Source organism: Camelus ferus, chromosome 24 (assembly GCF_009834535.1).
Source record: "Camelus ferus isolate YT-003-E chromosome 24, BCGSAC_Cfer_1.0, whole genome shotgun sequence".
NCBI lineage: Eukaryota > Metazoa > Chordata > Mammalia > Artiodactyla > Camelidae > Camelus > Camelus ferus.
In genome coordinates, this window is record NC_045719.1 from 3139040 (window position 1) to 3152779 (window position 13740).

A 13740-nucleotide genomic window follows, 5' to 3' on the forward strand; every position below is an offset into this window, starting at 1 on the left:
TAAGTGAAATAAAAAAACAAAAACATATATAGGAAAAGAAAAGTTTCTGCAGTGAAGAATCAGAGCAAAACCACAATGCAAATGACCTTAAAGAAATCAGGAACAGAGCTCTGAAACATTTGTTTGCAAGGACATGTCATCGAAGTAAAGGAAAAACCACCTTTCTCTAAGTTGAAGGCATTCAAAGGACAGGAAGATGCACAATAGAGATAATTCTTGGGGCTTTGTCATGCTTATTCATTTAGGCTGTTCTGAAATGACTTCGTCTTTTTTTCTCTCAAGTCCAGATGGTTTACTGAACATTAAATCTAATTTGAGATCCTCTCGATAGCAACTAATGAGCAAAAAGACAAGTCACTTGTGCTCTCACACCCAACATACCGTGTTGGGACATAATCTCGGCTCAAACGCCCATTCCACAAAATGGAATAGGTAAGAAAATGAAGGCAGATGGGAGAAAATAGGAAAGCTATAAGGAAAAGCGCAGATAAGCAGGAAGCCACAGACCATACAGAAGTGTCAGGTGTTAGCCCCGAGAAGTACCTATCCTCAATCATCAAACACCAGGTACAGAATGACAATGAAAGTTCAGGATAGGGTAAGGCTTTGCAAATAAATAAGGCATTACAAAGAAAATATTATCTTTGAAGGTACAAAACTGTCGCGTGAATCCCTCTGCTTCTTACATGCAGCTCTGAGTGCACTAATGTGACAGCCCAGTGTGTCCCCACTGATCCCTTACAACACACCACGCATCTGTTTTAAGCACACAATGCAGAGGACAGAGGCAACAGCTTAGAATAGCTCTCCTGCTCGAGGCGGGGTTATATTTCACTGCCACATCTAATTCCCCACACCCTTCTGGAGGTACAAAGCAATTCAATTGTCTTGCACTTGGTACGAAGCAATTCGATTCTCTCGTATTTGGAATAACAGCCATATCTAAAGGGTTGATGGAGTCAGGGAATGTTCTATTTTTTCCATTGGTACATATCAGGATTTCCCAAGTGTGCTCCGGTGAACATTAGACTTAGGAGATGTTGTGCTAAAGCCCGAAGTGATGTCCACGCTCCAACCAGGCACCTGCCCCTGCCCCATGTCCCCCCGGATTCCCCGGCTCTGAAAGGCTTGCAGCACAAAATGAGTTCAACTTGACTTAAACCAGAGCTTCTTCCCTTTTGATCAACTAGTGCCTTTGAACATTCCTTGAAAGGCAATTTGGAAAACACTCCCCCATGAGGATCTGCAACACCGTCTTTGAGCAGCAAATGCAGGTGGCACTGCAGCCACACTCAGTGTGGCTTCTGTGACTTCCTAGTAAAGTAAGTGGGCTGGGGGCCCCTAATGCTGAGCAACCGAGGCTGCCGTGTAAGAGTAAAGGTGGGAACACAATGTGAACGCCGAGAAAGATCGAGTCTCTCCCATAGCCTCAAGCCCTCAGTCACCACGGAAGACGTCCAACAGGTAAAGGGTCACCTTGGCTTAGCCTCCCCCAAAGCGCTGGCCACTTGGTGTCCCCAGTGTGCAGAGAACTGAGTGCTGGGATGACTGCTCCCCTCCGCCCAGGGCCGGTCAGTGCATCTAAGGTGTTCATTTTAACAGGAGGCTCTCGAGCAACCAGAAGACTGTCATCTCCCGTGGCTTAACCCTGACATCCCTCTGGTCACTGCCTACTGCCTGGCACAGCCCCTTTATGGAGGGGCCTGGGGGAGTTATTTCAAGGCCATTTGTGCATCTTTTCAAAGCAAAAATTTTGTATTAAAGATCACTTTCATTTGTATGAAAGATCACTGCCCTCCTGGCTTCTGACGGGACTCAGAATCACTGAATCCAAAAGTAGGGAGAAAGGCAGTGAATGTGAGCATCCAGGGGCGTCTCCAGGTGCACGTGGGGTTAGGAACCCAGAGGAACCCACAGGAGGTCTCTGGAAGCTGGTGAGGGTGGGAGGGGGGAAAGGAGAGAGGAGGAGGAAGAAACAAAATCAAAGTAAAACCTTTTTTTTTTGATCAGCACAATAAAGCAAAAGGGTGCTCGTGAGAGGAATACACTATTCTTAGATGGCAAAAGTCAGTGTCTAAATCAAGGAAGCAGATGCTGCAGCCCAGGGGCCCTGGTGAGAGTGGGGAGCAGGCACGGCTCACACCGCCCCCCAGCAGGGGGCTGGGGTCTAGGTGGCAGCAGTTAGGACAAACACTAATTAAGGAATGAAATACGTCTTAATCACCACATACTTGACAATTTGTGTGTTAATGAACAGTAATTAACTTGTAATTAGCTGTTTTCTGAGCAGGTTACCATTGTGATGTATACCTGCAGAATATTCTTCCATAAATAGGAAAAGCCCCATAAAATGACTACTGTGGCAAGAACCCTTTATTCCGCTAAGACACGTTTTGAAGAGACAGACTCACAGACATAGAAAACAAAGGTATGGTCACCAAGGGGAGAAACGGGTGGGGAGGGATAAACTGGGAGTTAGGGATTTGCAGATACAAACTACTACATATAAAACAGATAAACAACAAGGTCCTGCTGTGCAGCACAGGGAACTCTGTTCAATACTTTGTAATGGACTATAATGAAAAAGAATATGAAAAGGAATATATATATATATATATATACAACTGAATCACTGTGCTGTACACCAGAAATTAAAACAACATTGTAAATCGACTACAAATGAAATCAACTTCAACAAAAAAGTAAAAGTAATAAAAACAAACAAACAAAAATAAATGTTTTGAAACTCCACAAATGCTAATAAAAATACTGTAAGGAGAAAGGTTATGAAAACAAGAGATGCCAGGAGAACCTGCTATGTTTACCAACAAAGCACACGGGGCAGCTGTATTCAGTTGTACTGAAAACCTCCCCAAAGCCAACAGCTTCAAGATTCAGATTCCAACTCAGATGAGAAACAGCTCAATATTCTGCAGCCAAAATGGAGTGAGAAATGGACATTCTTTTTTTTTTTTTTTTTTTTTTGTAATTTTAAATGTATTTAATGGATGAAAGTGCCTGGGGCCCACAATAGTCATAAATTGGCCCTGGGAATAACTATTCTTCCTTTTTTTTTTATTCTTATTTTTTATTGAAGCACAGTCGATTTACAGTGTTAGTTTCAGGTATATAGCAAAGCAATTCATTTATACATATATGTACATATGTATAATTTTTTCCCATTTCTTTTCCATTAGGCTCATTATAAGAAATCGAATACAGTTCCTCATGCTGTACAGTAGGTCCTTGCTGTTTATCTATTTTATACACAGTAGTGTGTGTGTGTGTGTTAATCACAGGCTCCCAGTGCGGGAGGGGAAGGGGCAGCTCCTGCTCATGCGCCCAGAGCACCTGCTCCCACGGGGCAGGCAGAGCCCAGGGCAGCAGGGCAGCAGCTCCAGTGCTAATGTGTTAGAAGGTTCTGGCGAAAAGGGACTTGGTTCATGCCGTTTCACCCAGAGTTCCACTGAAGGATTTGTTCCTGGTACCCTTCTTCACCGCACAACTTTGGCCATGCCACCAAACACATCTGAGGAGTGACTTAGCAGGAGAAAGCACTCAACTATCAGCCAATTCCCTTTTTTTCCCCCCACAAATCTGAATCTCAATCAACTACCACCATTTCCTGAGAGACTGGAATGTCCCAAATGTGATTTTCCATCATCGTCGCACCCTGCACTATCTTTACACTTCGTCCCACAATTAGGGAGGGTCAGTAAGTTTAAGGTGCCCAAGAAAACAGAGCTCATGTTCAAGTCCAGTCCTTCCTGACCCAAAGCACACGTTCCTTTACTGCACTGTAATGCTGCCAATTGTACGCAATGTGAAATTCCTTTAAAAGACAATTCATCCACCCTCATTCATTATATCAAACCTACTTCATTTATTTTTTAAAAATTCATTTTCTTTAAGATTTTCTTCTGGCAGGGGGAGGAGGTAATTAAGTTTATTTACTTATTTAATTTTTATTTCAGTGGAGGTACTGGGGATGGGACCAGAGCCTCGCACATGCTAAGCACACTCTCTACTGCTGAGCTATACCCTCCCTCCCAACCTATTTTAAAAAGTGTGAAAAGCGTCTTACAGGAACAAAGTACTATAGGAAGATGAAATACTCTGATACACTAGTATTTCAAGCAGACATGCACGTCACAGTACCTTGTCAGATCTCTACAATGTACCCTGTGGCCTGTGCACCGATGGGACGTGGGAGGAAGCCAAGTCCCTGTGCGCTGAGAGAGGGTCTCAGAGGTATCACTTCCTTTCGGTGTCCACATCCTATTATTTCATCCTCAGCTTTTGGTCCCAGAAACAGCCTATCTGAATCCTAGGAAGGCATCATTTGGGTACTGACTTTTCCTGACTACATTCATAAAAGAAAATGTCACATACATGCACACATATGTGATGCCAGGAAAACATTCTTTTATATTCTGCAATTAGAAGCAGAACAGTCACAGAAAGCAGAAGCACGTCCGCAGGCTAGTGCAAAACTCCTTGAGAAGAAATCTATCTGGGAAACTGATTAGCAAGCAGATGGCGTGTGCATGACTCAGGTTTTCAAGAACCTCAGGATCCAACAGTCGTTTCCTCAGTGAGGGTGGGCGTGCCCCACGGGTGCAGCAGGGAGGCCCTGCTCAGGGCGGTGCTGCCCGAACACAGACGGCTGACTTTTCTGGCCCTTTTTTTTTTTAATTCTGATCATCTCCAGTTAGGCTGACATCTCAGACCAGGGGTGGAAAGAGAATTTGGTAACTGTTCCCCTTCCCCTTCACCTCTGTTAAAACAATTCAGCCTTCTCCTCCCAACTGGGAACATCATTCACATTCTACATGATGATTTTAAAGTCAATCGCTCAACACGTGGGAACCTTCCCACTGACATCCCTCCTGCATCCTCTGTAGAGCGTCATTTACCCAACAGCTTACGTTACTATTAGGGTAATGACTATGAGAGAGAAGCACCACCTTACCTATGCCTCTAAAACTTTGAAGGCTGAGGCCTGCGTAGACTGCTTAGGAATTAAATGAACAAATGTATTTTCAGTGGATCCAAATGCTTAACAAACGCTGATCACCAGATTCTTAAGGACTTGGCAACACTGGATTAAAGAACCTCTACAAATCCACCTTTAAATCCCAAGTATAAAGCCACTGAGTGAATCACCCAGCGAACCAAAAAGCTCTAATAAGAATTAAGTTCCAACTGAATGCGGTAAATCACCCACTGCTCAGGAACAGGTGAGGTCACAGTGGGAAGTAGGGCAGCTGGGGGTTTACGGTCAGAGGCTCACAACTGGGAAGGCAGAATATTTTATTCAAAAGAGCTCAAGAACTCATGGAAACTAACAATGGTCTGATAGGCAGGACCCCTTTACTCTCAATATACAGTTGACCCATGCACAATAAGGGTTTGTACCCTGTGTGTCTACTTATATGCGGATTTTTTTCAATAAATACGTTGTAAAATTTGTGGAGGACTGCAACAACTCGAAAAAACTTGCAGATGAACCGCATGGCCCAGAAATATAGAAAATAATTTAGAAAAATTGAGGTATGTCATCAATGCATAAAATATATGTAGATACTAGCCTATCCTGACAGGCATATGGTGAGTGATAGTGAATATCAAATTAACAATGTGTTTGTTTCCTTACTGTTTTATAACTTTGCTATGGAAGAATTTCATTACTGTACAGCATGCCTCTCTCTCTAATAATTGGAGAAGCTGAACAGCAGACTATCATCAACAGGTGTATTGTTTTTAAATATATCAATGTTTCCAATACTGTCTTATGAATAGGACACAATACTGTATGCCATAAACATTCTGTAACAATCCATTCATGAGCGCAGAGGCTTGGCTATGGTGAAGCACCCATTACACTAGGCGACCCTAGAGCAATCAGACTGCTGCTTACTCATTATCAGTGCATGAGTTGTTACACCTGTAAATACATATGAATTTATTTTTCGCATTATCTTTCCATTATTGTTGTCAAGGGGTAGTAATCCATACAGCATCTACAGTGTTTTGTATCGTATAAAACAATACTGGCGCAGGGACTGACAGACAATGCACTGGTAACCAGATGATGTAAACGCAAGATAGTGATAAATACAACATGGTGCTGTAGGCGTACTTTCTCTTCCTGATGACTTTCTTAGGGACATTTTCTTCTGTCTAGCTTACTTAATTGTAAGAACACAGGACATAGCACACATAACATGCAAAATACGTGTGAATCGTATTTTGTTTACGTGATCAGTGAAGCTCCCAGTCAACAGTGGCGAAGTTTTGGCGGGAGTCAAAAGTTACAGGGGGGACATTCACCCGTGTGAGTGGTCAGCATCCCTAAGCCCCACGTTATTCAAGGGCCCACTGTAGTCTGATAAATTCAATAAGTTCTTTTTGAAGGCTGATCTCCTAAGATTGTTGATAAATTAAATCGTTCCTTTAATTCTGACTGTCACATCCAGGTGTGTTAAAGGCTAATCTGGACTGGATGTTGTCTCCTCCACATTTCTGTGTTGCAACTCTAATCCCCAAGGTGATAGAACTTGGAGACGGAGCATCAGAGAGGTAATGAGGGTTAGATGAGGTCACGAAGGTAGATCCCCATAACGGGGTTAGCACCCCTATAAGAAGAAGAAGGGAGACCATGTACACAAGTGGAGAGGCCATGTGGACACAAAGACCAGGTGGCCTCTACAAGCTGGGAACTCAGTCCTCAACAGTCACTCTGCAGACACCTTGGTCTGAGACTTCCCAGCCTCCAGGGCTAAGAAAAAATGTCTGTTGTGTGAGCCACCCAGTCTGTTTTTTGTTTGTTTGCTTTGTTTTGCTGTTTCGTCACAGCAGCTTGAGCTGACAAAGACAAAAGCAAAATAAAAATGTAAGATTTGGGTCGTAGCCAGGATCAAAGCGAAGCCAATGCACCAGGCTCTGGTGGCTGTGGAGGGTTCCAGGAGAGCTCCCTTGGTATACACCTTCTGATCTCATCCAGGAGTGGCCGTGATGCAGGCAGGCACTTGCCAGGACTGCTTTGCACTACTTCCTAACTGCTCCTGGCCCCCACCCCTCCATCACTTTAAATGCCCACTCCAGTTGGGAAATGCGGGTCCCAGCAGAACATTCCCAAGTGCAGCCCCTCCCATGACATGAACTGGCCTCAGTTCAGCAGACGCCTGGAAACCAAGGGGTGTCTGGTGCAGGCTCCAGAGGGGAACTGGCCAGGCTTTCCCTCCTGTGGGAAGGTCTCCTCCAAAAGAACTTTCTAAAAAACATTTCAGCCTCTTAGCTGAGCCCACCATACAAAGCCTTGGGAAGCCTGGCTTAGCCAAACCCACCTCCCTGTTTCCATTTACTCCTACAAAAGAAGAAACTTTGTCCCAAAGGCCATAGTTTTGAATTATACCACTGACTGGTTATCAATACATTTATAAAAAAGAAGGATATTTATTAAATAGGGCCTTTTCCCTCTGGAAGAAAAAAATATCTTTTATTCTTTTTTGTTTTATAAATAGAAACAGTATACGTACCTTGGGGAAATATTAGACTATGACAGATGACAGAAAGAAAAATTCAAGTCACTAGCTGGGGAGATACCACTTTTTAATATATTTATCTCACCATGTAGTTTAGTTTTATATATTTACATATATATATATATATATATATATATATATATATATATATACATACACACACACACACACACACACACACATATATATGTAATTTAAACAATAGAATTTAACATATTGCTTTACTATTTTATACCAGTTTTTTTCCACTTAATATCCTAAGCTTGGATACATCATTAAATGATCTTCCATAATGTTATTCTTAATGGTAGCAAAATGAATTTTTGTACTGAGGTAGCATACATTAACTAATCCGCTATTGTTTAGAAATGCAATGCTGTTTCTGACTTTTCATTATTATAAATATATGGCCATGAATATCTTTGCCGCTAATTATTTGCAACGACTCTTCATTATTTCCTTAGGATGAATTTCTAACAGCAGCTTGCTAAAATTAGACCTCTCTAAATTTTTTAACACCTTTAAAATATATTGCCAAAGTGCACTCTAAAAGGACTTTAACAATTTACATGTGTACTAACAGAGCTTTCACTACCCCTTCATTTCCACTGAAGAAATGTTTAAATACCAGAAACTGTTGCAGGTACAAGGGAACAAAGATAAATTAGGCAAGAAATCTGCAGCCCGCTTAGCGCCATTATGAAGTCCAGGGACAAAAGAGCTCGTGGGATTCATGTATCTTCCCTAACATACACCGAACCTGTGGAGTGGGTTCCTGGGGGCCGCTCACACCACTCAGACAACAGCAGCCCTTGAGAAGACCCAGTCTCCCCTACTATGTCTCACGAAGCGTCTCAATTAACCATGAGAGGGGGTCTTGGATACATGTTCCCATTGGCTTCTGGGTGAGCCAAAGGAATTAAGAAAAACAAAAGCAAAATAAGCAGTTCTCCCAGCCTGAAATTAATTAAGTGTTCCTAATAGGAAGTTATTTTTAAAGAGGCCATGGATTACGGAGAAAGAGCAAGGAACGCCATCGTCACGAAGTTCCCCAGGTGGACTGCGAGTGAGGATGCTCTCGTGATACAAGCAGGCACACGCCGCGACTGCTTTGCACCACTTCCTAACTGCTCCTGGCCTCCACCCTTCTGTCACTTTAAATGCACACTCCAGCTGAGAAATGTGAGTCCCAACAGAATAGTTCCAGGAGCATCCCCTCCCATGACAAGAACTCGGTCTATAAGGCATTTTCTTCCCATTGCTTACAGGGCCCTGCATCTCACCAGCGGCCCCCCACGAGGGCTCCCGTCTTAATGACCCACGACTCCTGAGATGCAGCTCTGGAAGAAGGGGCTGCTGCTTCTGCCATCAGGGGCTCTGTCTCCCTGGGCCAGACACGGCTACTTAACAGAGAAAGTAAAATGTCCTTGCAGCTAGCACTTCCTGCCCTGCTGCAGACTGCTGCTTTTATTTTCTGAAGTCAATATCCACAGAAGGAGGTGTGAATGGTGCTTTGTACTCATTTCTCCAGGTAACATACAAACAAAACCTTCATACACTCCCATCACTTAGCCTAAGCTTTCCTTCCATTGGTCTAAAAATACCAACACTTCTTGCACATTCTCTGCTTATACCAACATAAAAACAGTGGATAGTTTCACAAGTTAGAGGATGCGTCAGAACTGAAAATAAAGGGCTCACCTGATAGAAGTTGGGCCAGAAAGTACTAATGGCCAGTTCAGCCCTGTTCCAGGTGCGGTTCGGGTCTCCAGATACGTTCCAGATCGGGCTCCCCAGAGGCCCGCTGTTGACCTTCACATAGACATTGAGGAACCCGGGAGCAGAATTACTCTTGCTGGATACAAAGTAGTGAAAATCAATGCAGTGGGTGTCATTCTCTTTGAGCTGAGGTAAGAGCAGGTGGGCTCTCTGTCCCTCTGACCTCCCGGACGTGTTCACCAACATGAAAGAGCCTGTGAGGAGAAAATCAAAGGACAGTCACAACCCGAGACACTGCCTTCTGCTCATTTCTGAAAAGCCACCATCGCTTCCTTGGGTTGACACTGCAATTCCACACATCTTACCGTGGCTTTGAAAGTTGTATCTCTTCACACCTTTTTCCTCCCCAAAGTGTGCTCAAGACCAGTGGGTGGCAAAGCCCTTTGATGTTACTGCAATTAGTCTCCCAGATGATGGGAATATGCCTAGTTTGCAGATCTGCATGGATCGATCTGGTGGTCAGTAGCCACATGCAGTTTTTTGTAATTAATTAAAATTCCAGAATATCGGAAGTTGAGGTCCTCAGCCACACCAGCCACATTTCAGGTGCTCAATAACCACATGGGGCCACTTGCTACCATTCTGGGCTACACAGATATTTAACTTTTCCAGCATCTCTGGACGATGCTCTTCTGTAATGGCACCATCACCGAGGAATCACAGCCACTCCAAGACTCTAACGGGAAGAACAAACCTGACTCTATGTTTGACATGCTTCTTCCACTTTAACCTTCGTATTCTCTTGCTTGTTAATCACTAAAGGGGTTTGGCCTATAAGCTTAAGTTATACATAATGGCCCATCTCTGGGAACCCTGCCTCCCAGGCAAACGAGCATTAAGCTAAAATACCTTTGGTTAGCTCACGGGAAACATCCTGACCAGACCTGCCTGAGAATGGTTGCAGGGAGGAAGAAATGAACACATCCCCTCTAGAGGCTGATCAGAACCAAGACTCTACTCCCTCCCCTTTCAGTGTAAAAGAAGCCTGAATTCTAATTCGGGCAGGATGATTGTCTAGGACACACGTCTACCATCTTCTCCATCTGCTGGCTTTCCGAATAAAGTCGCTATTCCTTGCCCCAACACCTTGTCTCTGATTTATTGGCCTGCTGTGCGGTGCGAGCAGAACGAGTTTGGACTCAGTAACAAGATTCTTGTATAATCTAGAGAAAGGGAACAGACTGGTCTGGTTTGTGGAATCTTAGAAAACTTACTGGACATATCATGCTCGTTGTCATCAATGCAACATGGTCTTCTTGCAGGTCAGCGCCACTGCCCCCTCCTCCCCCACTGCTGTAACCACTGAATTCTCCTGCTGGGGGTGTTCCCATGATGGTGGGGACTGGGGCAGGACTGAGTCTACTGACCAGCGGTTGCACCAGTGGAGGACAAGACCTTCTCAGCAGTCTCTGTGGGCTCTTTTTTTTTTTTTCCACCTTTTCACCAAGGGCACTAACCCACCCACGAGTGCTGACGGACTCAAGCTTTCCAGATACCATAACATCACATGTGGCACTTGGACCTTCCTCATGTCTAAGATCAACTGAACCAGCACCTAAAATACTTACCTGAATTGTTTATATCACATAAAGAAAGATAAAAGCAAAATGTTGGAAGATAAAAGGGAATACAGGTCACCACAAGTCTTCTTTATCTGAGAGGAAAAAAGTATTGAAATTCTGAGAAGGAACTACAACTAAACTTGGAGAATAAAGATGAAAAAAATACCATGCAGGGTTGTTGGACTCACGATTTCTACAGAGCAGAGAGACTATTACCCTCAGCTGAGAATTCCTTTTAAAACTTTCCATATTGTGAATCATAATTTTCAAGGAGGTGTGTGTATGCATGTCTGTGTGTATATATTTTAGCGTACACCCACACTTGTCTATAAACACACATACACAATACCGGAAGGAGTGGGGAATTTTTCTCTTGCCGATGAACTATGATTTCCTAGACAGAAAAATGAGAAAACTACCTCTCCCAGAAAATTATTATGAGGACTAAATAATTTAAAAAGGAATATAGATACATCCTTTATGAATGAATAGACTGTGGGTCAGGGGTCGGTATTATAAAATTGTTACCTCATAGGCCCTTTATGAGGTGAGCTAGAGTTAATGCGATTTAAGACAAATAGGGACTGAGTCACAAAGAGATTAGGGAGCACCTTTTCCAGGTTTAGGATGAGACAGAGGCGAAATCAGAACTTTGAGGCTCTGAGTTTCCAGCCCATTACTCATCACGTTACACTCCAGTAACTCCGTGTTTCTTCGTGTGCCGTTTGAGCACATGTGGAGAAAACAAACCCCTTCGCGCCAGTGAGGGAAAATTACAGGAGCTATTTGAAAATAGAGCAATTTTTCAAGAGATGAATGTTATGTACCTGGAAATATGAAAGCCAAGCCACAAGGGAAGGGTGATCGGTGGAACATATATTTCGGTAATAAGGAAGAGCTGCAAATGAGATTTAGGGAAGAACTGGGGGGCCGGAAAAGGGATGTGGCAGGAGACTATCACTGGAGTGATGTGGGTTAGCTACATTCTTATACAAAATGTAACAAATTTCAAAACACACAGGGTTGACCAACCCCATCACAAATTTAAAGAGGGCTGTTGGTGTTTGTAAGATGAGTTTAAAACTGCAATTTGTTGCTCTTAGGAAAACATAAGGGGATTTATTCTGTATTCAGTCACCTGAGGCTCTGGTATCTGCAACATAGATACAATGCAGAATATTCCTCCTGACGGGGCTGAGGCATCGCACGGCCTTGAGGCCAACTCTGAGCCACCAAAACCTTGAGTATGGCCGCACTGCCAAGAATATTACTTCTTGCGGTGTTTCCGTTGATTACACTGGGGCGACTGTAGGCGGTAAGCACGGCGATATCAAAGGACGGCTGATGTACATTTCCCGCATCCTGTGACGTCTAGATTGGATGCTTGGATGAAGGATCTCTTGTCGTATGTTGGTATACACTGGGTAACTGCCACCATCATTGTTCAGGAAATCACTGGGGTTCCTGAAAACACTATCTTTCTAGCTGCACAGCCTGTCCTCCACTGTGTACTCCATTACACTCCACTCCAGCACAACATGCTCTGTCAGCTTTTTGAGCTGTCTGAAATAGGTAGAAATTTTTATCTCGAGGCCAAGGTGAAATTCAGGCATCCTAAATTGCAAAAACTCAAATGATCTTCATCTTTATAGTTTCTCCTTCTTCCCCTCTTTTAAAGCCAGAAAACAGTCTGCTTTGTTACAAGGCACGTTGCTGCACTGCAGATTAGCTAATAGGATTAGCAAATAAGGGCATGGCATTTATATAACCCTTGAGTACCTTCCGTTCATGGGCAATTTTTTGCAGAACATTAAAGGTTTAGAGTGATCAAGGGCATACTTTCTCTCAAATAAAGGATTATGGGATGGCCTTCACACAAAGATAAAACCCTGCAGAAGTGCCTTCACTTAGCATAAAAATCGGTATGAAAGAGTTTAGTGGTTTCAAGAGCTGCTCCTCTTCCCACGCTGCGAAACTGCCTGGGAAACTGTGAGAACAGAAGCAGCAGCTGGGAAGGCTCTGCTCCCCTCCTGAGTCCAGAAAGGAAAAGACACCAACTGATGAAGGCGGCCAAGCCTGGACCATACACTTCAGTTGGCAGAGAGAGGTCTCCATCAGAAAGGAATGACTCCCAGCCCTTCTCCAGTGAGAAGGAGGACGCGGGAGCCCTCGGGATGAGGGCCGATGGGCTCACTGGGATTCTAAGCCAGGCAGCAGCTAATGATGCCAGAATTTTTATTTGGGCTGTCCCTGTTTCTGCTGGTTCTCTGGCTGCAAAGCTGCATAGACTGCAATGGTCAGTCCCATTTTTCTTACCAGATCTACCATTTTGGGTGTCTGTTTTTGTGGAATTAGTCAGAAAGTTTCCAAGAACACATGTGTGGCACTGCTGGTGTCACCTGCTCTCCCTGCACTGTCTCCCTCCATTACCTGTTGTGCTCTCAGGAAGCAGTTCCATCTGGACTGTCCCCATGGTCACAGGAAAAGGTGCTCTTCCTCTGAACAATCCAGAGACCAACTGAGGAGCTTGTCAACACAGTTTTTCAAATTGAAGTATAGTTGCTGTACAATGTTACATAAGTTACAGGTGTGCAATATAGTAATTCATAATTTTTAAAGGTTATGCTCCATTCATGGTTATTATAAAATACTGGCTACATTCCCCGTGTTGTACCCTATGTCCTTGTAGCTTATTTTATACCTAAGAGTTTGTATCTCTTAATCCCCCACTCCTCTCCTCCCCTTCCTGCCCTTCCCCACGGGTCACCACCAGATTGTTCTCTGTACCTGAGTCTGCTTCTTTTTTGTGATACTCACTAGTTTGCTGTATTTTTTTGATTCCACCTATAAGT

The 13740-nt window shown here is 43.7% G+C and overlaps 1 protein-coding gene across 3 annotated transcripts in view; it reads right to left on the minus strand.

Moving 5' to 3' along the window:
• Nucleotides 1-13740, minus strand: part of PTPRM (protein tyrosine phosphatase receptor type M) — a 604888-nt gene that overhangs the window by 356370 nt on the left and 234778 nt on the right. For all 3 annotated transcript variants that reach the window (XM_032467107.1, XM_032467106.1, XM_032467108.1), the window contains exon 3: nt 9249-9520. In XM_032467107.1, coding sequence (XP_032322998.1) covers nt 9249-9520 — 272 coding nt within the window. The remainder of the gene's footprint in view (nt 1-9248; nt 9521-13740) is intronic.